The 27957-nt window shown below is 40.5% G+C and overlaps 3 protein-coding genes across 8 annotated transcripts; 1 reads left to right on the top strand and 2 right to left on the bottom strand.

Moving 5' to 3' along the window:
- Positions 1-890: 890 nt before the first annotated feature.
- LOC6613590 (stathmin) lies at positions 891-24268 on the bottom strand. Of its 6 annotated transcripts, none has more exons than XM_032719162.1 (7): positions 24103-24268; positions 23390-23494; positions 3139-3308; positions 2891-3076; positions 2672-2818; positions 2214-2369; positions 891-2089 (listed from the first exon to the last, which is right to left on the bottom strand). In XM_032719162.1, the coding sequence occupies exons 2-7, from the start codon at positions 23415-23417 to the stop codon at positions 2003-2005; spliced, it is 774 nt and encodes a 257-aa protein (XP_032575053.1). In that variant the 5' UTR covers positions 23418-23494; positions 24103-24268; the 3' UTR covers positions 891-2002. The 6 variants fall into 6 exon arrangements, with proteins under 6 accessions (XP_032575053.1, XP_032575048.1, XP_032575061.1 ...); XM_032719157.1 differs by lacking the exons at positions 23390-23494; positions 24103-24268 and adding exons at positions 12047-12130; positions 14924-15471; XM_032719170.1 differs by lacking the exons at positions 2214-2369; positions 23390-23494; positions 24103-24268 and adding exons at positions 12047-12130; positions 14924-15471.
- LOC116801160 lies at positions 4451-7110 on the bottom strand. Its single transcript, XM_032719133.1, has 2 exons — positions 6615-7110; positions 4451-6555 (listed from the first exon to the last, which is right to left on the bottom strand). The coding sequence occupies exon 2, from the start codon at positions 6421-6423 to the stop codon at positions 4735-4737; it is 1689 nt and encodes a 562-aa protein (XP_032575024.1). The 5' UTR covers positions 6424-6555; positions 6615-7110; the 3' UTR covers positions 4451-4734.
- A 1418-nt stretch (positions 24269-25686) lies between the features above and the next one.
- Positions 25687-27941, top strand: LOC6613589 (prolactin regulatory element-binding protein). Its single transcript, XM_002038021.2, has 4 exons — positions 25687-26092; positions 26157-27104; positions 27174-27336; positions 27390-27941. Exons 1-4 carry the CDS (start codon positions 25952-25954, stop codon positions 27473-27475), a joined length of 1338 nt encoding a protein of 445 aa, XP_002038057.1. The 5' UTR covers positions 25687-25951; the 3' UTR covers positions 27476-27941.
- The last annotated feature ends 16 nt before the right edge of the window (positions 27942-27957 follow it).

Here is a 27957-nt window from a genome sequence, read left to right as displayed (position 1 = left end):
TTGCTATTATAGTTTTGGCAAAATTAGGCATAAAGTTTTTCCATTCAATATTAAACATGTTTTCGTCAATATTCATTTGATCGCAATTAAAACATTTCTTTCGTTGTCCAGTAATAAGCTGGTAAGAAACTTGACTGAGGAACTTATCTGAGATCCCAACCATTGTTCCATTTCCATTTGTATCTTATCTTTGTGGAATTTTTAGCACACAATTGTGTCCTAATTTTTAAAAATCCTATTTAAATTTTAAAAATTTAAGAGCAAGAGTTTTACATAGCTAGAAGCGTTAAAATGTTATGGAAATATCAAATATATATATATATATATATATATATATTGTCTATTTAAAGTCCGAAAACCCAACATACCAGCAAAGAGGAAAAATTTTAATTTAGAAAAAAACAGCATCCACCAATTATAAATATTGCATTTATTTGTTTAATGCACTTTTATTATACAATTGTTATAAGTATTTTGCTCGCATATGGTCAGTTATTTGTGGCTTATATGAACTTAAATTATGCGTGAACCTAGAAAGTGAGTTTTTTAAGCAATGGTTCAAAATTGGTAACCCTTTCCTCTCAATACTCAAAAATATTTCGGTTGATTATTGCATTGGATTAGACATTAATATATCATAAATTGAGTAAATATCAAAGCATTTTATGCTTTGCGTTTATATTTTGTTCGTTTTTCTTGAGTATGCTTGAAAGTTTTCGTGTCTGGGTAATTTGGTGTCCTGTGCGTGTAAATTGTTTTGCCAATGCACTTTTTATTAAGAAATTTATGTTATTGATATTCATTTGTAGAAGCCATAGGTTTACACGAGTACACATACATATATAACGATATAAGATTTAAATTTAAGCTATTCTTTAAAGCGCCCTTTGGTGCAAAATTAAAAATAACTCGCAGGTTTTTGGAAAAAATTTTCCTAAATATTCATATTCCATTTGGTTTGCCCTAAATACTTTTTTGTTTTATTTTAACCCCCACATTCACTCTCCTTAAACCCATTTCTAAAAATAACCCGACGTTAGACAAAATATGCATTTTCATATAATAGTACACACATTAATGTATGCTTATACGTAGTTTCCTTCCATGTATATTAATGTCTATATCAGCGTTTTTAGTGTTCGTGTTGTATGTAAATAAAAGAAAAATGCGTTTCGTGTGTTTTACATGGTATTTGATTTTATTGAATTGTATAAGCATTTCTTATGTATTTTTTCTGTTAGACATTTATTTTATAGATAGAAAATGCGAAACTTATAAGAACAAATTATTTGTTAGTGTAAAACTATATTCAGCATGTATATGTATCATGTTGTTACAAGTTAGTAAATTAAAATTACGACTAAAGTATACATTAACTTAATTAAAAACATTTTCAAATTTTTACTCGCGAAAGCCATTCATAGATGCAAATACAGCGTGCTTATTATTTTGAGAATACCTCAGTCGATGCCACAGCAATTAAAAAAAAAAACTTGAACATTTAAGACTAAGACTTTGAAAATAATGAATCCAAAACTAATATAACATTCGTGGAACTCAAGGTAAAAATTGTTAAACTTTCAACTGAAATCAACGTGAACTTTTAAAAGAATTTTAAATTTTAAATGACAGGCATGCATTCAACTTGCATAGGCTTTTCTGCCTGGGCTTTTAAGTTTAAATGTAGATTTCCTTTACTAATTGTTTTTTGCCGTAAGCAATTCTTTTTTTTTTTTTGCTTTATCGTAGCTTATTCGTGTTAGTGTTTCATTATAGAGCTCGTGAGAAAACTCGCTCAGCGGTATCTTGAGACTTTGCCCTTGCCCTTCGCTTCGTTTGCTTTCATAATACTTGGAAATTTTGAGAAATTGGTTTCAGTTTTAAGGGTTTTCTTGCTTAAATATGTGTTCGTGTATTATGCAGTGTTGCTGTTCTTTTTGTAGTCGCCTTGTAACCTTGTTTGCAGTGGGTGAGCACAGCTCTCGATGCAGGATCGCTCCACTTAGCCCGAGGAGGCAATGGCGCTCTGCTGACCATCCAAATCCTGGGCCTGGGCCTTGTTCTGGCGCACTAGCTCGGCGCGACGTTCCTGCAAAGAAAGGAAAGCAGTCAAGGATTAGTATTCTTTTGCGATTGGAGGTGTGCAACTACTGCCAAGTGCTACTCAAACAATAGGGCAAATGGTCGCTTTTAGTGGGGGAACAAACACGTACGAGTTTTTGAACTTTTTCAATTTTTTTTTGCAATTCCTTTTCGCGTTTCTGCTCGGCGGCGAACAATTTGTTCTCATAAATGCGCGCTTTCTCCTCGAGCTTTTGACATTCCAATTGATCGTTCTGCGATTTGATTTCGGCAATTTTGATTGTGTTCTAAATGAGAGGATATAAGAGAAATGAAAAACCAAAATTATATGAACGCATGATAACTTATTTATAGTTTGTACACTCAATGACTAACTAAATGTTAAAACGAGTCTACATGTTTTGTAGTCCAATCAAAATGATGTGTCATTTCAATTTTATATTCCAGCAAGTTAAGTTAATGTAATGTCAATAAAGTAATTGTTAAGATTTATGAATAATGCTAAGTAATAATTATATACATTTAATATCATGGTTTACCAAACTAGATTAAATGAAAACTTTAAGCCATGCAGTCTTCACACACTCACATGCTCCTTTAGGCGATCCAACATTTTCTTGATATTCTCATCGCGAAGAGACTGAGCAATCTTCAACTTTTCCTCGATTGCCTTCTGCTCGTTGGCCTTCTGCTGCTCAAGAGTCTCACGCGTCTTTTCGATATCCTGGGCATGGATCTTTCGTTGAACGGAAGAAAATGGTTGGTTAGTTGGGAATTTACTATGGGATGCAAGAGGCAGGTGGCCTACCTTTAGCTTCTCCTTCATGTCACTGATGATGGCCTCTCGCTTCTCCACATGCAGCTCCATTTTCGACTCAAGCTGCTCCTTGGTCTGAGTAATGAACTCATTGGTGATTTCATCCTTTTTGCGAGTCGCCTCCTCGACTTTAGCCAGCTTGGTGGAGATGTCAGCCATCTTCTTGGCTTCTAGAGACTGGGGAAACACGCATTGAATTATTTTGTATTACAACTTCTTTAATTCGTTAATATACTTACAATGCGACGTTCTTCGGCCGCCTTAAGTTTCTGCTCAATCTCCTCGACGCTAACGTTCTTGCCGGGGGTGACCGGTCGTTTTGGAACGGCCACATTGGGTGCCGGCTCGGCCAGGATGACCTCATAGCTCAGTCCACCGCGGGACTTTTCCTGGCAGCGAATCTCTGTGGCTGTGGAGGAAAGAAAGCAAAGGGGGACTTAGAGTAATTCAATATTTTGCACTTGGGGTGCATCGAATAGTTGTGGTTAAGGGTGAACCTCGTGGTTCAACCCTCGACTTGGCTTTCCCCCCATCAAAACAACATGACGTCATTTTTACACTTCCTCCCTTAAAAACTAAACTTAAATATTGTTCTTTTGGCCAAAAAGTTGTTACCAAATGCTAAAAACAATAGGAATTTAGTGTTGCAACGAAAAATAATCGCCTAAATATCGCACATTAAAATCAACATAGATGGCTGTCTTTTCAATCGATATCTTGACATTCTCATTTCCTAACTTGTAGGCAAATCCATCAAATGGGAGGCTGGACAACTAATGAAGTGGAAAATGATTTGTCAAAACAAAAATATGTATATGTATACTTTCCTTGAAGATGAACATGGGATAACGATAACTGAAGATGTTGCCACGGCAGCCGCCACTGGACACCTTTTATATGTATCCATATCCACATGTTGACACATAATTTGCTATTATTATGGAGTGTCAATGGCGACACAAGCTTTCAGGCAATCACAATGTATAGATTATTTACCCAAAATGTGTTAGCATGATTTAGCATGGTGTCATTCCTCACCAAATCTGTTCTCCATATCTTCCTGTCTCATCTTCTCCAGCATTACCGTCAACGCAGACGCATCCGCGGGGTTCGAGTGCATCTCGGACAAGTGCAACTGCAGCCCCTTGGCGCTGAATCTCTTCTTACAAAAGATGCAGTTGTAGCTTTTCGAAGCATCGCCGTTTAGCAGCTCCTCGCCGCTGAAGAATTTGTCAAGAATGGACTGATGGTAGATAAGCTTAATGCGGTGGTCGTCCTTGTGCGTCTCACTGAACTGATTCCGGCCCTCATCAAAACACTGGCCGCAGTACATGACCTCCGACCTGCACTCACTGCAACCGTACCGTCGGTCAAAGTCAGGGCGAATTTGACCGCAACCCTTACATTTCGTCGGTATGGCAGAGAAATTGGAACCCATTTGAAATGATATAATCAAATGACTGATCGAAGTTCAATTTAGCGTCGTTACTGGGTTTATTGAAAAATTTGTAAGGCTTTATTTATACTTTGTTCTCGGATGTCGGAGATATGGTTTGCAATAACAAATAGAGCCAACTCTAGACCGAAATAAAATGGAAAACCGATGCCTACTAGCAAATAAGTTTTTGTAAGTCAGCTTTCACTGGGCAGAGAAATACCCGAAAAAAGCTGCCTTTCACATTGAAAAACCTGAGAAATCAGCCATATTGTTTGGTCATATTTAACAAATGTTTATTTTAAAATACTACATATGCATATGTAATTATGAAAATACCGAGGCTTATTTCCTACAAATGCTGGCTGCTGGCTGGCTGGCTGGCTGGCTGGCTGCCCGCCTATTCGTCCTGGATGACCATTTCTATGAAGTCGGTGATTTGAGAAATGGCTGACTCAGAGAAGTCGGAATCCAAAGCTTCATCGCCCTCATCTTCGTTTTCTTCCTCGCCGCTTTCCTTGTAATCCTCCAATTCGACTAAATCATCGTCGTCTTCTTCGGCATGCAAATCGCTGGCCATTTCTTCTGACTCATTACTATTACCACTTTCCAAATCATCCGATCCGGAATCAGCGTATGGAATATCGTCAAAAACTGCGAAATAAGCCGAGCTGTTGGGGGGGACTGGGACTTCAGTTGCCTTGCTATCGGCCGTTGGGTCGGTCTGATCCAATCCCATCCAAGTTTTATACTCGGCGAGACCCTTGTAGAAGCTTTCCATTAATTCCTTGGTTTTAACAGGATACAGCAATAGTTTCCCATTTGGGTTTACACTGCCTAATGGCTCAACTGCGCCCGACATGAAATTCGCTGTCCAGGGCAGACCAATTGGCGGCTGGAACAGCTCTTCGTCTGCCAGCATCGAACAGAATATGGCCTCGGTGAAGGTGGCTTTGTGCAATTTGGTTTCCATCATTTGGGCATTTCCCCTCACTAATTTCGAGCACAAAAAGCGCTTATCCTTGAGTGGGGAAATAATGTCAGTTGACATCTTCTTGGTAGACTTTTCTCCTTGCGCACTCGTTTGGGTCGGGACCTTTTGATGCTTGGCTGCCCCAGAGCTGGAACCCGCCTTTCCGCTTCCAGAAGACGAAGACACCGCCAATTTAAGGGGTAGCCCGATAGGCTCTCGGGCACGCGTAGCCGTCGGTCTGCGCACCATTGTGGTCGGCCGGTCAAACACAACGGGCATGGCATCGCGCAAGCTCATAGCTAACGCATTAGCACCAGGAGCGATTGCCTCACCGCGGGTCAGCCGAGGTAATGCGAAGCCGCCCAGACGCTGACGACGATCGGCCATGCTAGCCACCACCTGATCTTCGACAACGCGTACAAAAGACTCAATCGTCTCTGTGTCCGGAGCTCTGGAACTTCTGTGCTGCATAAGCACAGTTTCAGTCTGCTGCAGTATCTCAAAGCAGCGTTCAGGAAAGTCGTCGGCAGTTGAATCCATATTGTCCAGCTGCACAACCAATAGGACCAAGTTGAATGCGGCATTAAATAACTGCTCGGGCCGCGTGTTGCCACCGGCTACTGTTCGAAGGCTTGCTAAATTGCGAGCTCGATTCGAGCGCGTTTGGCTTAAGGGCTGCGGTACTGGCACCGGTTGCTCCATTACGTTGTCCGCCATATTGGTATTGACCAGGGTATTGACCAACAACATGTAGGCATTGTGGTCACGGTGGGTGAGATGCTCCTGCTGTAGGTGACTGAGCAAATTGGCGGTAGAAAGGCCGCGAACATCGCACAGGGCGCACTTGTAGCTCTGGTCCACTTTATGATCACCGCGGAACGGCTCGCCGCCGAAGTACAGCTCGTACTCGGCGTAGGCATAGTACACACTCATCGGATGGTAATAGCGATGCTGAGGCGAATCCGGCAGACGGTTGTCATCGAAGCACTTGCCGCACAAGGTGTAGTCCGCGCAGAACCTGCAGGTGTAGCGGCGGCCCAGGAAATCGGATATCTTGCAGTTCACGCAGCGGTGGCCAAAATGGCGCTCCGGCGGATTGCGCATCTGGTGGGCCATGGGGCTTGAAGAGATTCTTGCAATGGAACTCGTGCACGGATGATATTGCGTACCAATTGAGCGCAGAGAATCGTCGTTGGCGAAGCAAAAACTCAAAAGTTTGCTGAATTTTGTTTATGATATTAGAGTAGCCTATTTGGAATTGGATTGTGAGCGGCCTCGCCAGTGTTTTATTAGATTCAACAACTTACTCTTTTCACAATAAACACAGACTTTCAGTTAAACACCTTCGACAAGAAAAATGATTGGACTGAATTACTATTGAATATCGAAACTGAAAAGTGACACGGAAAGCTGAACTCCAACAGGCGCTGCCAACTCGATTCTATCAGCAATTGTGAAAATCCCGAAAAAATGGGAACACGTGCACGACAAGAAGTTTCTGTGCCGGAGTATATTTACTTAAGAAGTATAATTAAGTAGCTATAGAAACAACATGTTATTGCATAATTCGGTAGATTTATGATATCAGGAATTTGATATATAGATATATTCATATATATATTCGATGAGTTATTAAAGCACGGATATTTTGTTCACATCCTTTTATTATGTTATTTATATTCGACTTAAAACGTTCGCATTTGTATTAATTAATTAATTAATTTAGGCATTAATTTGCCTAAGATTTAAGTTTCTTCCCCATTTTTTTAGAGAAAGTGAAGTGAGTAAAGGTTGTCGCAAAATTGGAACAACTTGAATAGAACATTCACCATATTTGTAATACATTGCACTTGGTTTCTAGGAATAAACATAAACTTACTGAGTCATTACTGTTTGCGAAGTAATGCGTTGCAGACGGTTATATTTTGATTATGAATTTCCGTTCCACTCTACGCAGGCATTCCCGCACTTTAGGTGTAACTAAAAGCTTTCATTAAAATAATAAGCATCATTATAATAATGAAAAGCAGCGTAAAATGCTTCCACAAACATACATACATATGTACCATGTTGGCCTCAATTACATTTTTGCAAATTACGCGAAATAGAAAGCGAATAGGTGGTGGTGCACCTGCGTGTATTTCGTATTTTATGTAGTTTACAGAAGGGTCTTAAAATTTAATCAAATGAAAAGTGCCGTTGACATTTGACGGTTTTAATTAAAAATCTAGAGCCATTTCAATAGAAATTATGGCCTGCGTTAAAGGGCTGGTTAAATAGAATTTCTATCCACTATGTGATATAAATTTATGATCCCTACACAAAACATTTTGTTAACTTAAAGCTGTAGGATTAATAAAAGTTAATCTGACTTGAAATGAAATGTGTAGCTCTTGATGTTTTCAGTGTAATGGCGAAACGAAATAACACTTTAATAATTATGGCACACGGTCGGAAAATGCCGAGCAATGAAAATGGAAAATGTGCTCAAAACTAAGAGGACGAAATTTTCACAGGCCTTTAAGAACTTTGTGTCGTCGTCTTTTCTTAATATCCCTAAAAGCATTTTAATTTGCATTTAATTAAATTGTTCGCATGAGTCAGCAGTATGGTTTGAAGAGTTTTCCCCCATTTTCCAATTTAGTCAAACCATTTAAAGTCAAGCAGTTACTTATATATTTTCGTAGTCACACAGAAGTTTATGTTTTGAGGCGAATGTGAAAGGTTGTTAATAAATGCAATTGTACTTACTATTCAAATGCAAATTAATGGCCACCATTGTAAAAGGCACAGGGATACACGAATGGACGAATAGAATATTTTATACAAAACTAATTTCTTCGCGTTTCTCTAAAAAAAGCTGTTGTCGCGCAGCTATTCGTTGGCCAACTGAAAGGAGTGACTAAAAGTGTGATGAAGCCGGCAACGGGCCACAAGCGACATAAAAATGTTGGCTACACTCGCACACACACACACACACACACAGTTTGGGCCTGGCCTGCAGGATCTGCAGTTTTTTTTTTTTTTTTTATTTGAATCGTGTAGCATAGTATTCGGTCTGCGCTGCAAAGCCGAAAAACAAACGGCGGCTGTCGCTACCAACGATGCACACACATATTGCTGTTGCCACTTTCCGGCGACAGACGACTGCCAAGTGGACCCCTTGCTCCTCCATTGGCCCCGCCCGCCGATGGAGCAGTCAATTGGAGGGGCCCCTAATTGCTTTCGGTTGCCAGCTGAGCACGACGATATCGCCAGGAGGACCGACCGACCAGCTGATGAGTCAGCCAAAGTAGAACTAAGATGGAAGCATGCGGTTTTCGCTTAAATTTTATTACAGTTTGAGTTTTGCTATTGCTTTTAGAGCATCAACTGTTCGAAACGTGTGGGTATATATATACCCCCCAAACAATATGTTTTCATAAGAAGGAAGCAAATATTGAATATTTGATAAATATAATATACGGAACTAAAGATGCAATTCATTAAGCTGTCAAAAAGAATGCTGCGAAAACGCAAAACATATTCGACCAAATTCATAAGATACAAAGGGGTTTATATACTTCAGAGCTTACTTAAAATATACATTTTTTATAATCATTTTTTATAATACTATACATTTATACTATAAGAAACACATTATATTCCTTGAAAGAGTATAAATTGCAAGTTCGACAACGAGCTACAATGTTGCCCCTTGATTTTTCAGCTGTGGCACGTGACTTTTATTCAGACTCGCAGACTGACATTGATTGCCTCAAATGTCGCTATCATGACCAAAAGGCGAATTTTGTAGTCGAGTCTGAAAGAGACTGCAACTTGCCAAGGCAAAGGAAAGACACAATTTAATCTTAAATATTTTCTAAAATGTTTTTAAGCTCCATTTTGATTGTTACGCTTTTTGAAACCCTCTCAATATTTCACACTATTGTATGTGTTGGCAGGACCTTTTTGTGGCATTTCCCGCGGTAAGCCGCTGCACGTGGTGCTTTAGGTGGTTTTAGCCGAACCGTCTGTTCGCGATTCCCTGGGGTTTAAAGTATTGGCCAGGAACAGGCAAGACACGAAAAAAAGGCAACTACACCCACTTAAAAGTTTTCGCATTATGTAAAGAAACTTATTCGGGAACTTATGTACCCTGTACATAGTGTCTACAACTTATATATTCGCCTTCTACGCCAACTGAAAAAGACGCAATGACGTGTTTATTTGTAAAAAATGAAGAAAAAATATAGCAGTAGGAAATAGTACGTCAGTCGGGCAACAACACATTTGTTGGCCACTGCAGTTTATCGCCTTGGAAATGCGGCTAAATGGCTATACAACTACCACCTTTCCCTCACCTGTATATATATATATACATATATATGGGAATTTCTATGGAAAAGGCTAATGCACTATTGATTTTCCGATAGTTTTCCCAGCGCTATGTACATTTTCCTCTATTTTTCGTGCTGTTTTTTCATTGGTTTTCTTCGCACTGACAGCGAGTATGAAGGATACTGTTGGTATGAGTGAAATGTTAGTTGCTCTACAAGACGCATTTTAATGTAAAATAGTTTCAAGTTGCTAATTCTGTTTGACCAGATTTGTTAAAATCTATCGTCACTCGGATGGGTGATACTTTTTGGTCAAAATCTAGGAAGACTCGCTACACCTATTCGTCTCATTTCAAATGTGCCGCTGTGTGTGTGTGTGGAATAACAACGAGAGAGATGAAGGGCAATCCAAAAGAGGAAAAACTAAAGCATACTTATGTGCGCTTAATGAAGGAAACGACATAAAAGCCCAGTCTAAGTAGCCATTGTTCCCTCGAAAAACCGGGAAACAGAGGGAGTGAAAACTACTACAATACCGAGATGCACAAGAGTCGCTTAAAACAAGAGTAAATAGTGTTTGCATTGAAGGCATTTACTTGAGTCCGAACAATGAAAGCCTAATTTCCACGAAAGGCGTCGCCGGATTTAGAGATGATGGGGAACTCGGCAGGGAAAATGCTGAGTTACAGGTAATTTTTGCGAGCAACTGTTGCTTTTAAAATTATTTGCTGTACTTGCAATGTTGGGGCTTAAAAAGTACTGAGAATTGAGAGCATTTAAAAAAAGCAGTAACTCGACTATCCGATACCCGGTACTGTGTTATAATTATTAAGGAAAATGATAAGTTAAGGAGTCATTGAGACTTCGGTAACATTTTCTGGGATCAAAAGTTTCACAATTAAAGTTCCCTGGCGTTAACTTTCATCTTTAATGATAGCACGATGCTGTGTGTCATGACTCAGAACAGGGGGCATATATCCAATTTTTCCACTAAGTCGCCCATATACGTGTCTCGTATAGTTCGGTTTTTATGAGCGTTTAAATAAGTTGGTCGCCATCGTCGTTTTTGCCATTGTGGTTGTGGCGGCTCAACCCCCGTGACGATGGCGATGGTGTATTGTTTGCCAAGATTGTTTTATGGCCGGTGGTCGTTTACTTTATTAGTCGCCAACATGCAGGTGTGGAAAATGTCCTTGGCTATGTGGATATACATTTGTACTAGTGTGTGCGTCGCTGTGTTGGATGGCCGGCGGTAATTAAAACTGAACTTACGGAACCAGATACCGAAAACGGTCGTCAATGTGGCGCCGCAATTCGAGGGTCCGCAGAACTTTCCATGACGAACTTCAATCTAATTAAATGCGGTCCTTTGATTGAAGGGATTCGAGTATCCCCTCGGTATTTGATTGGTTTATACTAATCGATTTATTAGTTAAGAATCGCTTAAATATAACACTCAACTTCAAAAATGGAATTGCTAAGATGAATTCTAGAGGCTTGCATTCATCACACCTCAGTAGTTTTTTGTTGCACTTTCATGAGGATAATGCTTAGCATTCCGCATTTTAGTAAGGCATACAACGCCTTTAACACAAATAATGATTTTGTGGGAGAAGACCACTGTTGACTCCTCTCGGGACAGCAATGAAAATATTTGCCAGCAACACATAGAATAGGCATAAATCCATGACAGCAGCTGTCAAGCAAGTTTTGCCTCTTCTTTATGCGAATATTTTTGGTTCCCTTTGGGCATCCCGAACATTGGAATCATTGGAATGTGGCTAAAAGTACACAGATAGGTTTCATCATGAAAACATATCGAGAGGAAACAGTAACCAAGAAGACGGTTCTGTTCACTTTATGCTTATGCAATTCATAAATTGTGGAGCGTTGCAGTAGAATATTTTAAGCGAATGTAGAAAACTGAACGAGATAACCATTTGTCCTCAATGCCCCACAGCTGCACCCTTTGCCACTTCACACGGATTTCCCATGTCGCCCATTTTGAGGTCAAATCTTCTCTCCAATCCCATGCAGCTCTCATTTCCCGCTGCTTTCCCCGCACCCCTCTACTAGAGACATTTGTGGATGTCATTTTCACTGCGTTTTACTATCAGCGCATGTCCCATTTTTACCCATTTTCCGCCTATTGAATTATGCGGTTCGCTTTCTGAAATTGAGTTTTCATAAAAACCATATATGGTTTGCTTTTCCACATATGTATGCATTCACATATTTTTACTCCAACATTTTTTGCAGCAAGTGCATTTTATCTGCTTCATGCATTGTTGAACAATAAATTTAACGTAAGAACATAATTAAGAATTAAAGTGCTCAATCAAATCACTTGGAAGTGCTTAAAATACATTTCAGTTTCAGTAAAATGTTTTATTTATATGAAATGTTATTTGTATACTTACTAATAAATTTAACTTTCTTGCTGAGACGCGGCTGCTTAGAGCGAATCTTATTATTTTTCTTGATTGGCGCAGATCTTCTAGACACTATTCACATGTTCCAAAGATAAATGCCGCATTTTGGATTTAGAAAATATATTTGAACTTATTAGAATACAATTAACTTATTCAATAGTTTTTGGTAACTGTTTGACCCCATATTACTTCTGAAAACAGAACATAGTCGGATTTCCGACCTTAGAATTCTCGACCTCTAAATAAAAAAAAATGTTTTAAAAAGAGCTAATTAGAAATGTATTTTCGAAAAGCCAGCGACTTTTCACCAGCTTCACAATCCTGAAACGTGTGTCAAGTGAAAAACGAGCAGAATATGCGAATGTCAGTGTCATTGTTGAAGTGTTTGATTGCTGGCAAAGGGGTTGGATTGTCGTAATGGGAATGCAACCATGAATTATTTAACAGCAGCCCACGAGAATCCTGCCCAAGTGGGCGTGAATTTAATGGACGGAGGGGAGTGTCCTTTTCCGCATAGCAAACACAGTGTTGGGATCTTTGCTCACCCCAAAAAGAAAATATGCATTTGTAAATTTTAACAGACTAAAAGAAAAGTAAAGATCTTGCGCTCATTTGTTTAAGAAAAAGAAGAATTGCAATGGTTGAGTTATTAATATCTAAGCAATTATCAATGAGTATCTGATAGTCCAGCTTTTCGAATATGATTTAGTTATAAGGCTGTCGATACTCGAAAATAATGATACAATTTATCTAGAATGCTAGTGAGGAAAGAAGAAACTCGCCTAAATATGCAACTTCATTAATTTTTTCTCTTGGCGACATTTGCGAAACAGCTGAGACGGAAAGCATGGAAAACCAACTAAAGAAATGAAAATTAAGTAATGTTATGTATGCCTCTGTTACGTGAGACGCATGTAAAGGACGAGGGCGGGTGGTGAAACAAAAGGACCTCAGGAGCCTCCTGCTTGAATAATATAGAAAAATGCGGCTGGTACGTGCCCGAGTTGAACATGTAGTGATAAGATATATGTATACCTCGTAAACCGAGTTAAAAAGTTGCTTTAAGCCTCGGGTAAAATACGGAAACATAAAACTCAGTTGTATGAGCTGCTAAGAGAAACTAAAACGCAATGAAAGCAATCGAGTTAATGGAAGCCGCACTACTGTACGTGATTTAATTAACTTAAGTTAGTTAAAGATATAGACAAAAAGTAGATAGATAGTACGAGACTAATTGGTCATTAAGTGTTTAGAGTTCTTTAAAAAGTAAAGTGATCAATTTAAAGACCTATCAATATTATGAGCAAAACCTCAGAATGCTTTTAATGCTCATGCGAACTTACAGATTCTGATTGTGATCAGGAATATGCATATATGCTTATTATGCCTTAACTTGATTTTGCATGTGGTTGCCCCAAGGACATTTTGTTAATGAGATGCACATCCGAATTCCCTTGCCATGCAATGCACTTCAAAATTCATCATCCTGATGCTAGTCGCCATTCTCTCGAGAAGATTTGAATGTGTCTTAACCAAATTAATTTCGTAACCGGCCTCAAATTATGCAGATGAACCTTGGCTCTGCGTCTTTGTGTCGTGCCATATTGTTGAAACTGATTTATGCCCCAAAGGAAGAATCTGTGAAGCTGTTACCTTAAACTCAAAAGCCTTAAATGCTATTAATGCAGCTTCTGAACGCGATTGTAATTTATCTATTGTCGGATTATTCATTTCTCTAATGAAGTTTGCCATAATGATGCATTGTGCTGGATAAAAGTTTGGAAGGCAAAGACAGATGATGCTTCATTAATCAATCGTGGGATTTTGCTCACAATCTGGTAGTAATCAGTATATACTATAGATCTTTGGATATTCGTAAATGCCACAGCATTTAATATCAAATGAATCCAGCTCATAAAGTTAACATCTCAATCGTCACGTTAACAATGACAGCCAGAAGTTATGCATTGTGGCAAATCACATCAGAGGTCCTTCTCTATAAGGCGGTGCCCCATTCCACCCATCGAAATAGGCAATTTCGCATGTCGTCAGACTTTGCTGCTCTATACACGGCCATTTTCATTGTTTTTTTTTATATAAGAGCCGACCCGGCGCTGTCAATAAATCAATATAGGCCGTCCTTTGTCGTCATTCCCTCGTGTTCGTTGGTCCGTGTGCATATTGCGCAATCACTTTGCTTAATGTGTGAGTGTTTGCAATTGTTTGCGGTGATTACTGCGATTTAATATCCCAATAGAATAAAAATAAATATAAACATGTATAGATCAGCACATAACCCGAACTAAGTGTGCAATCTAGACATTTAAATGCATTGAAATGAGCTCGCCAAGTCCGGGGTGGCAATGTGTGTTGCCCAAATTAAAACCCAGCTCCAACCAAACCGACGGTGACTCACCGTTCGCCGGCTGAGTGGCGCCTCAAGCGATGTAGAAAAGGAAAAACTCCTTAAGGGGGTAACCCATACCCCTTTCTTGGTATACATATATATATTATTTTTCGTTTCCGTGCCATCGTACCATTCTACGTCAAGATTTTTCTACCGTTTTGTATATTACACAACTGATTATCAAAAGATCTCTGGCGTAATAGCAAATCCATGACAAAATTAGTTTACAAATTAAAGAAAATAATATAAAAATAATTATGTCGATAACTTAGTTCTAAAGGATATGTTCATAAAGCTCGAGTTTCTTTCTTTCAGTGTATCCACATTCCACTTTTAGGGGGCCTGGTGCATTGTGAGTTGAACGGACGGACTGCTGATGGATCAAGGGTAAGCTTTCAGATTGTTGGGTCAAACGGTTACCAGAACTCCAATGCGCAATTCCCTCCAAAGATCCTTACCCGCTGGCAGAATTCCAGGTGCCCGGCACGTGTGGCAGAAGCACTGCATCACCGAGTCGCGTACTAATCCAATCAGCATCGTGGGATCTGCTTTCTTTCACACAACTAAAGAACTGGTAGTGTAGATTGCTGGGATATGTGTGGTGGTCGATCTGCTTGTTGCCGGTGTATTTTATTTATTTTATATCGCGGAAGGTTTATATCGCTTCTCTCGCCAGCCCAAAAAATCAATTTGTTGCACCGCGAATTGGATTCGATTTTTGTAATTTTTTTGTTTGTATTGCAAGTGGGAGAGCAACCACTTGCTGCTGAGCTAAATTGAACTTGATTGATTCGATTAATGCGTATTGCAGCAGTGTAGCTGAAAAGTATGCTACAAAACTGTTGTATTTGATTGCGCGACGATGTGCCTTTTTGTTATTGTTATTGTTGCCACGGCCCTAAATCCTGTGAGTCCTGTGAAAACGAGAGAAGGTGGCGACGATTCGTAACGAGCACAGCGAAAGACAAAGACCAACTAAATTATGCCGAAGTTAATTTTTCAGGAGCAGGCGAGCGACTGACGACCACTTTTTGCTGGCGCCAGCGTGGCGTCGCAATCGGTTTCGGATTCGGAGTTTTGGCGTCGGCGTCGTCGGAAGGCAAGGACAGTGCACACACAAAAGGACACGGAACACAGGACACACCACCCTTGGGGGCACTGGCGGGGGTGTGGCAACAGCACACCCCCAAGTCACAAGCGCAAAGAGAGCGACGAGCGCCCAAGAGAGCGAGAGAGTGCAAAAGCTTCGAGTGTTTGTAGGGTTGCATTTTGAAATGCACTTGCCACTGCCAAATATGTCAACCAAACTTAAAATCTACATAGTAATTATGTTTTTTGGGGGAAAAATTATAGGATCGTCTGACTACAACACTTGGTTTTGAAATTCGAAATTTCGATAGCGTCGATTTCGAAATTCCAAGCCTGCGCAGTGTCGAAAATCGGAGGAGCGATTCGTACTGAGAGCCATCGATTGGGAGAGCGGAAGAGGGCGCGCTGAGCCGCATAAATGCATTCGGAAAACCGGCTGCTTTTTGTATACCGACCCATTGGAACCTTAACCCAAAGCAAACAAATATGCACCGCCACCAGCGGAACTATTAAACACACTTGACAATCTTACAAAATACTAGGAACTTTGGAAAAAAAATATCATTTTTGGTTTTAATCAAGATTTTATTAAAAATATTACTCGAATCAGAAAACAATTCAGAAACATAATTTTTCGATCTTTTAACTTTGAAGACAAGTGTTGAAAAATATGAAAAATAAGTACAAGATGTTGAGTATTTTAAACTAAATCAATGACTGATCATTTAATTCACCCAACAGCTAAATTTCTTGGTGGTTCTTTAAAATACACTTCTCAACAAAAAATCTCGAAAATCGGAATAATGTTAAATTCAATTAAGAGCACTACAAACGTCAAAAATGAGAGAGCGAAGAAATTTTGGAGAACGCCGTCAGAGAAAAAGCGGTACGAGGATGTACGAACAGGAAAACTGTCTAGGAACAATAAATAAAACAGCGATGACTCAAAATGTAGGCAAATCCCGAAACTGGAGATGAGAAAAATTCGTAACTATGGGCAAAAACTAAATATAAAGGAGAACATTCATTTGTGGAGTTTATTTGCTTCTTAATTTTACACTTTTTTAAATTTTTTTAATATTAGATATAAGCAAAACAAGTTAATAATAAAAAGAATTTGTTGCGAGTTTAAACTTAGCATAATTTATATTAATTCTATTCTATTCTCTAAAACTCCAATTTAAACGAATTTGTATTTTAAATTGAGGTCAACATTTTCTTTTATTTCCATAGCTGATTCAAGCGTCAGAAGCGGTCAGCCAGGACACGATGAGGCTGACAAGGACATTGAGCCGCAACTTAAATGGCAGAACGGCGCCAGCAGAACTCACCACGCTGCAAAAGACCGATGAATCACAATGTGGATCAAGGGAAGAGTGCACGAGGAAGAACTCTGTCCGTGATTTTTCTTCTTGACATAACAAATATGGATTCTCTTAAAATTTATATGACCAATTCATGTTAATATGTATTTATATAATGCGTGGGGCATAACTTTTGCAATAAAAGGTATTATGAACAAGACCAAGCCATGTCCGTTCCTCCATCTCATTGTCCGTCCGTATAAAGGCGAACTTTTAGATTCAACATACACATTTAATTAATTCATTGGAAGCAATGATCAAATTAAAATAAATATATATGCACACATTAAAATAATAAAAATATAATATATATTCAAAGTGAAAATAATTTTGAATCACGACTTGATGGGGAACATGCTAATCTCTTCTATTTTTGTCCAAGTACACACACATTTTTTGTATAGATTCGCAGTCTGCTGACGACTTATTTTGTTATTGCCCCAATGCATGACTCACAGGGCCTCCCCCTCGTGCACTCCATCCGTACCCACCCACGTGGACACCCCTCGGTGCCTTCAGTATCCCAAAAAAGGCGCAACTAAAATGTTTGTAATAACAACTGTCGCCGTCGTCGCCAGCCTCGTCGTCTTTTTAGTAGTCTCGTCGTCGTGGGCTGTCGTTGCTGAATACTACTCTAAAGCTACAACCCCCGGCAGTAGTGCAAGTAGTGACTCCACCAATCGATTTCCCCCCACCCCTCCTGTAGGCGACAGGTAGTGCAAAATGAACAGCTGAGCAGCAGCGGTTGAAGTTCAATTGCATGTTTGGGGCACATTATAGGTACAAGTCCCTCAGCTAACCGTGCAAGCAAGCACCATATAGTATATACTATATAGCATATGTACATATATCACAAGCTTTATTTGCTTTTGCTCGAGAGGGCTTTTTGTTTGATCAGGGCTTCATTAGTCACTGCGGGTGTTTATATCTTAAATACTTTTACATTGCAAAATTGTTTAAAAGTTGAGCTGAGTATTGAGTATCTGATAGTCGAGCTGCTCGATTAATCTCTTTCCATTCAGCAAACTAATCTATGAAATATCTGATATTATTATCTCATGATCTCTACATTTTTCTAAGTGTATTTTATGGATTCAAGTTCACAACGAGCGTGTGTTCCGGCTGTAACTGCAAACCCAAATTGCCGGTATCAGACAATGCAGCCAATGTATGCTTCTTGACATGCTTGTAGGGACGAGGAGCCGCAGCAAGGACGACGTTGTAGGACACTATTGCAGTTTATCGGGGATATGAATCGCGGGTCATCACCTCGTAGCCGGCAACGGCACCACTTTTGCGTAGGGGGCAACACCAGCTGGGGCGTCCGATAATGAAGAGATCAAAAGGATAAAATATCTTGCGGAAGTTCAGTTCGCTTTAAGACGACAACTGCGGCATTGGCCGTTGGCATTTCCTTTTGTGTTTGTTGGGCGTTTTGTGGGCATGGGGCTCTATTGGTAATGGAGTAATTCGATATTGGGTGTGGCAGCCACTGCAAACTCTGTTTTTTCCCGTAGCCAGCTATTGATTTTCCCTTCTGCATCGCAAAAAACTTCTTGCTGCAAGTCGTCAGAACGCCACCCACATTGTTGATTTCACACTCTTCGGGTGCGATGCTATCAAAAGGATTCAATGGCTGCTGATTTTTTCAGGACGTCGTTGACAATCCCACATCCCCCATATAAAATACCTAAGCCTGAATAAGTAGAACCGGAGTTTATGGAAGCAAAGAAAACCACTTGAGATCCAGACGACGGCAACGATTATAAACATTTCAAAGCTTTAGTAATCGTGCGATGCCTGAAGTAAGTCACTTTAAGTCTAAGAAGTCGCGAAAATATTAGAACTTAAAAAATAACTTGTTCAGACGCAACGAAAATGAAGTATCTGGTCTCAAAGCGACCACCATAATTTGTATAGATAAAGGCACAAAAAATAAAATAAATAATATGATTCTACCATGCATATGTGGACATAAATTGGCCATTAGACTAGAAAGTCCAATCTCTTGGGGCTGGCTTAAACAAGACCAAACGTTGAAGTCGACTAACATATATCCACTACTCTGTTTGTTAAATATCTATCTCTTATATTTTTGCATGTACGCAAGTTTGTCATATCTTTAAAAAATTAATTTGTTAAGCGATTTTTGGTATATTTTACCGTACACCTGCTAAGCGAAAACGTGTATCTGCCGCCGTTGTCTTCGATTTTCTCATTTTTTTTTTTAATAATGTTAAAACGTTTTGTTGCCCACAATGACAAGCGTAACACTTGAAAATCAAACGTTTTCCCCTTTTGTATGTTCTGGCCTTTTTAATGCGCATAAAGGGCGCTCGTTGTGCAGGAGGATTTTGCAGGAGCAATACGCAGGGGATCAGGGTTCAGAGTCCAGAAGGGTTATCCTTTGTATGCTCCAACGTAAGCAGGTCGAATAAATTTGCTGGCGATTTAACAGGCGCAACAGCTTAACGTCGAGGAGGATGCTGAGCAAATCAAATTCTTGGGCACAAGCCACACTGCGTCAAATATGTTTTATATCCTGCCCCGTTCCACGACTTTTCTCTTCTTTTTATATTTTTAATGCCCATCTTCCGTGGAAATTGCGAGGTGCAGCCCCATTTTAAACCGCCTCTGATATTGTTTAAAGTCAGTCTTGTATGTGCACATAACTTTTTATAGGTGGAAAGGGCAACAGAATTCATCCGCACACAGCACTGCCTTTCTCCTTCCTTCCTAGTGCCAGTGTAGTGTGTGTGTTCAAAGTTAGTGAGACGGATGCTGGAAAATTTCTGTTTATGTCACTGGTGAAATTTACGTGCTACCCATCAACGTCGTCGCAGTCTGGCAATTGCAGTGTAGAGGGTGATGATATCTGTCCGTTTGTATCACCGTTGATACCCCTGGAGCTTTAGCACATATGCCTACACATCGTTGATGTATTTGAGGCTTCAGAAACATGTTCAAAATATCATCCTATTGGCAAAAGTTTATATGCACTTAGAAGGTTGTTAAGAATAGTTGATGTTGATCTGAATTCGCATTAAATATTATTCGAATTACTTTTTCTAGTTTTCTTGAGCCGCTGGACTTGTGTAGAATTTTTTATGGGGGATGTTTGTTTGTGCTTTTAGGGGTTGAATCACCTGTAAGTGTGTAGTGTTCCACCAACAGAAGCCCCAAAAACGACAGGAAGCAGCTCACTAAAACAGTGCCTTGCTGTTTCCATGTTATCACAATACAAATTATACACTAGTCGACATAAAAGTGTCTACTTGTGGAGTTTTGCTTAGAGCTAAGTCTGGTGAAAAAAGTGTCTATTCGAAATTTAGCTTTTGAGTTGTTATATTAAACTATTCTTCTACAAAACCAAGAGGAAAGAAAACAACATTCAAGGCAAATCAGGCGCCTTGCCTGGTTTCTCCTAGTGCAGAATCTATTCGCATTTAAATAGCGAATGGGCAGCAGTGAGAACTCAACCACCAGTTCCCCAATGTAATGACCACCATATGCCCACCAATCCTCCAAGCAATTCCCTTCGCACACGTGACGCTTTACGCGGAGTTCGTCCTGCACCGTGCGTGATGCACACACATCATTATTAATACATTTGCACACGTAAGTTAAGGAGCGAGTGGAAAAGGATAAAAGAAAGTGAGTTGAGGGGGTGCTCAATTCAGCTTCAATTCAGCTTCAATTCACCTTCAACCCCAAATGGCAGTCGGCTCCTGTCGCTTTCCCCTATGCCACTTGTAGCATGGCCTTTTGAACTTTTGGAGTGGGTAGGAAATGAATTGCAGAGACGAAAATCCAGTTCACAAATTAAATTCAATGTCCCATGGGTCTTCCTGGACCAAATGCTAGTCTCTATAGACGGAACGGCGCTCGTGGAATAAAATTGAGTTTGTGCAGCGGGGGAAGAAAGAGACATTTTCAACGCTTCTTGATTGGCATAAACAGTGGAGTCGATCTAGCCAATTAAGTATTTACGCCCCTTATTAACGACCTATTTACGGGCAATATTCAACATTTAAGGTAGTTAAGCTTTTAAGTTCAACCAATGAAATGTATCTTTAAAAGTTAAGGCCTTTTCCCGCTTTAAGAAACAGTATTATCTTCTGCAGGTTGCTCCTGTTCAGTCTAGACGTTGTCTGCTGGGCATTAAAACGTATATAAAGGTGTTTGGTGGCCGAGTAATTGCGAAAGGATTTTAAGGATGCCGTGAGTGCTCGCTTCTCAATTTTATGTTATACGCATTTTTATGGCCGCAGGAGGCTGGACACGCGTACATTGTTGAAATGAATACCTAAATACGTTCTTAAAAGTCTTTAAAAACGGAAATAAAATTCCCTTGGATCTGCGCTACAAACTTCATACCAAAATTTCTAATAAACTTTGGAGGGGTACGTGCCTCATTTTTTTTTACATTAACAACTTACTAAACTCCATCCATCCGAACTTCTGTGCTTTCAGCTGTCATTTGCATCACTTAAACAACAATTACGTGGCCTCAGGACATCTCCTTGAAGTGGAGGACCAAGCAATAAACGAGGCCTTCTGGTGACAACCGAGGAACTTCCAACCCCCCAAAATCGCAGACACAGACTCCGCCGTCATATGAATAAGTAATGCCAGAATTGGTAAGCGAAATCGGTGGAGAAAAATAGCCTTAAGGCACAGCCAGCCTCATCGCCTGCCACTTTCGGACTTGGACTTTGAAATTTCAGAAAAATATGATTTCCCGAGGAGGAGGAAACTTAACATGGCAAAATTCTGATCCACGCTTGCGGTACAGACATGCAGCAGACACATGACCGGAGCCTTGGGACAGAACTGCGGCCGGAGTGGTTTCTTGTCCTGGATGCGACGCATTGTTGCCGCATTTCACTGGCGGAACCGCCACTCAACTTCCGGTTCAATAAACTTTTGCGAAAAGTGTTCGCGCACATAGTATGCCTCCTCTCTGCCTTTTTTCGCTGTCGGGGGGCAGGACAGGACAGCTCCCTTCTCGTCCTTCCAACGAAATTGTATATAATGATAACGATTTTCCCCCTGCTGCACCCTTTTCTGCTGTGAGTGTGGCACAGTGTAAACTGACATTTATTAACGGCCTTTATGTAGGTCTTCGGCGTTAGCGTTGCACTGCGAGATGCAGGCAAAGTTCGCTGCCACGATTTGCTGCACTATTAACCTTTTCCGGAGTAAATCGCTCCCTATTGCGCAAGGACTACGAAGTTGTGTGGCTAACCGTGCATTTGCTGCTTAATCGTTTTATGTGTTAGTTGCAATTAGAAATGCTTTCCTAAATGCTCCTATTTACACTATCCAATACCACTTGAAGGTATTTATTGGTTTTTGAATCATACGCTGCCACAACCTGTCCATATATTTGACTTTACTCTATGCTTGTCAATCAAAAATTAATGCAATTTGATGGAAATAACAAATCAAAGAGCAGCACAAGCCACAAAGCGAAGTCAAAATATTCCGTCTGCGAAACTCGGTCAACAGCGATAAATCAGTTATGAATTTATTGGCAAATGTCGCAAAGTTAAAGGAGCAAGTGCCCCAACTCTTGGCCACACAAGGGGATTGCCGTTGGTAATTACAATGCCATAATACACAAATGAAACCGCTAAATATGCGGTTAATGATTCCGGGGACCGTTTCCGCCAAAGCCGTCATCATCATCAGAATTCAGGATGGGGAGAACGATAAACGCAAGCGTATCCTCTATTTAAATGGATTTTATTATGGATTAGGCAAATGACTTCAGCTTAAAGAGCTCTGACAATGATTTAAAACAAAATATGTGTACAAACAATTAAGCTTAATGATATATCTTTAAAGCACGACCTCTTTGAGAACCCAGAATCTGATGTTATTGACCCGTTCCCAAGAACCAAAACATAAAATATTAGCAAAACTTAATTAGTTACTCTTCTAAATGTACTTTAACAAAATAATATTGGCTTCAAGTAAATGACTCCTTGGGAAAGTCCACAAAGTTTTCAACCCGAAATACAAATGCAGTGAAGGAACGTGCAAACATGGTGTGCGAGTTGTAGACCCTCTTCTACTTTCCGACTTTTTCAAATCATTATGTATTCCTGTCATGTGCCTCCGGAACATGTCATAGTCTCAGCAGTCTCCCCGGCTGAAAACTTACTAACAACTTGGGTTTCTGTATTTTGCAACGATATTTGCTATTTGAACTAAATAAGACAAAATGAGACGGTTGTGAAAATCTAACGGAAAAATCAATACCGGGCTCCTGTACTGAATATAATAAGTTTCGAATCAGTTGAGTAAGAATAAAGAATCGGTTTTTTTTAAATAAATAAATTGAACTTATTTCTAATACAATAAATGGTATATGCAACAGTTTTTAAATTCATAATAAGTACATTAATACAATACTGCTGACCAAAAAAAAATATATATAATCCTTAATAGATAAATAAAACTTACCTTCAGTATCAACAGTGTGGTTCACCATTTTAAAATTCTTCTGTTTCGGCCTCGAAAGAAATTAAAAATGTTACAGAAAAAAGATGGTGTTTCACAACTAAGGCTCTGCAAAAAACAAACAAAAAATTAAAACCATATATACAAATAAATAATTTAAGGCTCAAGAATAACGAAATATGTATGTAAAACGAAATGATAAAACGAAATATGTATGTAAGTATGTGTATGTACATACATATTGCGGCCATATTTAAATGATAAAAATAATACATTTTAAATGATCAAATCAAAAATGATCATTGAAACTACACACATACATAAATATGTATGTATTTAAGTTCGCCGCAACTAAAGCGTTAAATACATAAATACTTAAGTACATTGAGGTGAGTATAGATAAGCATATTAAAGAAATTTAGATAGTCGCTCACAGCACTTTCAACTCCGTTAGGGCATTCAAATTACATTGAAGTACATACTCATATGTATGTATGTATCATATGTACAATCTACCACCACGCAAAGTTCATATAATGCGTACATACACACTGATCTGCACTTTGTTACGGGAAAAGAGAAGAGGTACAAAGCGCGAGGGAAAAGCAACAAAAGAGCTCTGCCCAAGTTGCTGTTGGTGCAATTGCGCAGTGGCGAAAAAAGGGATCTTGCACTGGATCAAACCAGATTGCACTCGAGGTTCAGAGGCCACTCACCTATTGATTGCTTTCCAATGAAATAAGTTAGCACACGCACAGTTAATAATAGTATTCAAATAACGATAGACACACTTGACACTTTTGAATTGTTAACAGTTAAAATACGTTGAGAGAACTTCAGCAGTTGCTGTTTACAGTTGTGATCGCGTCGGCGAAAATTAAGCGAATGAGCAAGGAAGAAACAGAAAGCAGAGAAGAAAACGAAAGCAGCGACGCTGCGTCGCGGTCGATGAGCACCAGCTGGGCTTTGTTGTTGTTGCTGGCCTGGAAGCTGTGCGAGTGGAAAAGAGATAGCGCCAGTGCGTCTTCTGTTTGTTTTCTTTTGTCGGTTACAATTCAAATGACAATTTTGAATTTATTATTTGGATCGCAAAAGTAAGGCCCTAAACTTTTCAAAATAATTACCAATGCATATTGTGACACTTCAAAAGAAGTACAAGCACAATGAACTTGGTCGAGTCTTCCTTTTTGAAGCTTTTGTACATATGTAAATAATCCCTTTAATAAATTCGTACATTCGTACATCTGATGATTCATTTAATAGTTATAAATAAAATACGTACATTGTCCTTCCTCTGGAATCAGGTTAACAATATTGACAAATCACTTTAACCACCTTGACTTCGATAAAAGTGAAATTTGATCAAAGTGCCGGAAAAACTTGTTCACGCACTATGAAAATAATTATAACAAAACTAGTTCAGGTGCGTAGACAGTAGACAGTTTTCACTTTAACGCCCATTTAAATTTAAATACAGCCTATGGTCAAATTGATGAGAAATTTTATTGAAATCTGATAAAGTTAACGAAGCAGAGGTGACAAAAGTAAGAGAAAACAGCAATAAGAAACACCTAATAAAGAATCTTAGATGCTGCAGATTTGAACAATAACTCGTTCAACACGTTTCACACCTTTGTCTGATATATCTACATACATACATACATAACTCCCACGTGAAGGAGTGTATAAATATGACTTCGGAGTCCCCTTTGTGCCGCCCACCAGCGATTGAAGGTCATTTCCTCACAACAAAGAACCAGGAAGACCACTGCTGAGCTCGACCGCATTAATGACAATCCTGAAATATTATAATTCTGTATACCACTTGAAAAAAAAAATTATTTTTTCAAGTTGTGGCAGTGGGTAAAATTGTTTATTTTTTATTTTAAAGCCCGCAAAGGTGGGTACCAGTAATTACTGGTTAAGAGGTGGTACATTGTAAAGTGTATTTGGTATATAGTACTTCTAGGTACAAGGTAAAGAGTACCTGCAAGGTAGACAGCGTACCGGGTACAATACAAAATATATATAAAATATACAATGTCAAAATTATCAATATACTTGAATTCATATGTGGATAAGAATGTTTGACAATTATTCACTTAAAAACATTAAGCTCATTGCGATGATTTTTAAAGTTATCTATCGATTAAAGAACATCTGTGATTATTTTGCTTTGTCCAGCTGTTAACATTGGAGCCTATCAGCTGTTTGCTCACGTCACCAGTCTGGCAGCCCTGTTCATCAGCTGAAGACAGCTGACTGCTATGACACCAATCATCATCTGCCTATCGATGTATCGATAGTTCGCCCTGCCACCGCTATTCAGTGTACGTGGATTTTTAAGACAACTTTCTCAGTCCAAAACACAATAAGAATACAGTTCCCATGATTAGCGTCCACTGAATCGACCCACAGTTCCCAGTCAGTTAACAGCCGGAGTGTGCCAGCGGTAGACCCAATTAGATGTGCCTGCCCCGCGGACAGAGCTGATAAACTCGAGTCAATCACTTAGCCCCAATCCCCCGCCCCCAGCGTCCGGTGGATTGTGATATATTATTGATAATGGCCCCCACCCGCCGTCCCAGCGACGGCCTGCTGGCCCGCGTGAACTTCCCGCTGTACGCCGTGGACATGCTGACCAGCCGACACATTCTGGTGGCCGGAGGCGGTGGCTCCAGCAAGACGGGAGTGGCGAACGGCTTTGTATGAACTCACCTCGCTCTACCCCATTCTTGTGATGTTTCTAATCGACGATTGATCTTTCCAGGAGATCTACGAGCTATACCACAACGGCAGCCACTTTTGCGCAGAGGAGGTTTTGCGCCATGAGACCGGCGCCAATGTGGTGATGAACTTCGCGGTGCGCAACGGCGGCCGGAGGGGCTATCTGTGCGCCGGCCAGGAGGCGCACTGCCAGATGTACTACGTCCAGCCGCGCATTCAATCCGAAGAGGATGGGAATGGAAACGGTGTGGGTGTCGGAGACGGCAAGCCTGCTCCTGAGGAACGGCCGCACGAGAACGGCAACGTGCGCCAGCGAAACGCACACTCGGGCGTGGAGCCAGTGGCCAACGGGCGTAAGCCACCCCAGTCCACCGCCGACATATTGCGGCAGTTTCGGCGACTGCACTTCGACATCCAGGCGGCGGATGTGATCCAGACGGACTTCCTCAAGGGCGCCGAGCCCCTGCAGCGCGTGGTGCGCATCAGCGGTAATGGCCGGCTGATGGCCACTGGCGGAACGGACGGCAAGCTGCGCGTCTGGACGTTTCCCCAGATGACGCTGGCCGCCGAGCTGGCGGCACACAGCAAGGAGATCGATGACCTGGACTTCAGTCCCGACAGCAAGCTTATTGCCAGCATCTCCAAGGATGCACAGGGCTTGGTGTGGGACCTGGCCAGCGGTCAGCTGCAACACAAGCTGCAGTGGAAAACGCCCGAGGGGGCCAAGTACCTGTTCAAACGGTGCCGCTACGGAACCGTGGAGGCGCAAAAGGATAACTACCGCCTCTTTACCATTGCCAATCCGCTGGGCAAGGTGGGAAAGCAGCGTGGCTTCCTGCAGCACTGGGACTGTGCCAGCGGGCAACTGCGCCAGGCTGTGGCCATTGACGAAAGCCTCTCGTCACTGGCAGTGCGGGACGATGGTCGGTTCGTGGCCGTCGGCACGATGTTCTCGGGCAGCGTATCCATGTACATTGCATTCAGTCTGCAGGTGAGCAGAGGCAACTAATCAAAGTGTACGTTAATGTATTAACCCCACTTCTGTGCTTACGTTTTGCAGCGCGTGCTCCACATTCCCCATGCACACTCCATGTTCGTAACTGGCCTCCAGTTCCTGCCCATTACCAACGAGGAGGGACCGCCCATCTCCAGCGACACGGAGGCAGCCGTTCTGTCCATTTCGGTGGACAACAAAGTCTGCATTCACAGTCTGCCCCAAAGACGTAAGCAATAAGCGTGCAAAATTGGAAAATATCTCACAGCAAACCTCTTTTAGGTACAATCCCCGCCTGGATTGCCATCGTCTTTCTGATCGTCATGATTTTCGCCGTGTTCGTGCTGTGCTCCTACATTGGCATCTGATGCTCAATGACCAGAAGAGAGTTAATCGATTTGCATTATTAGTTTGTAAACAGGGTTTAGTTTTCTGCAATAAGCCACAACTCCCCCCAGCACTCCCAGCGTCGTCCCACCCCTCACATCATGTTAATTAGTTTAAGTGCATAGTTTGTGCCGGCTGCCTTATCTCTTATACTAATTGCAATGTTTGCTTAGTTGTATCATAATTTGCTTATCTCTCTAGCCCCCGCAAACGAAGCCTTGCTCGTTTGGCAGCTCTGCCCGTTGTACATGATTTTTAAAATTTAATTAATATTTCATTTATACAAAGGCAAACAGGAAAACCGACTGCGACTAGTTGAAGCAGTCAAATGAATTGTAAAACCATTTTTATAATCAAAATGTTAGCTAATCGAACTGTGGTGGGTTTAGCACACCATTCGTATAGTCACAAGTGAATGATATATAAATGCATTCAGTAATGAAATTACGAAGTTTTATTCGCT

The sequence above is a fragment of the Drosophila sechellia genome, chromosome 2L (genome assembly GCF_004382195.2).
Source record: "Drosophila sechellia strain sech25 chromosome 2L, ASM438219v1, whole genome shotgun sequence".
NCBI lineage: Eukaryota > Metazoa > Arthropoda > Insecta > Diptera > Drosophilidae > Drosophila > Drosophila sechellia.
This window is presented reverse-complemented; position numbering and strand designations above follow the sequence as displayed.

Excerpts from the sequence above, each read along its gene's own strand:
- LOC6613590 (XM_032719142.1), bottom strand. The coding sequence starts at position 4,337 with ATGGGTTCCAATTTCTCTGCCATACCGACGAAATGTAAGGGTTGCGGT. Across the intron at positions 2,819-2,890 it reads ACATGAAGGAGAAGCTAAAG|ATCCATGCCCAGGATATCGA; the intron begins GTAGGCCACCTG and ends GTTCAACGAAAG. Across the intron at positions 2,370-2,671 it reads TGGATCGCCTAAAGGAGCAT|AACACAATCAAAATTGCCGA; the intron begins GTGAGTGTGTGA and ends CCTCTCATTTAG.
- LOC116801160 (XM_032719133.1), bottom strand. The coding sequence starts at position 6,423 with ATGGCCCACCAGATGCGCAATCCGCCGGAGCGCCATTTTGGCCACCGC.
- LOC6613589 (XM_002038021.2), top strand. The coding sequence starts at position 25,952 with ATGGCCCCCACCCGCCGTCCCAGCGACGGCCTGCTGGCCCGCGTGAAC. Across the intron at positions 26,093-26,156 it reads CGGGAGTGGCGAACGGCTTT|GAGATCTACGAGCTATACCA; the intron begins GTATGAACTCAC and ends TGATCTTTCCAG. Across the intron at positions 27,105-27,173 it reads ACATTGCATTCAGTCTGCAG|CGCGTGCTCCACATTCCCCA; the intron begins GTGAGCAGAGGC and ends TACGTTTTGCAG.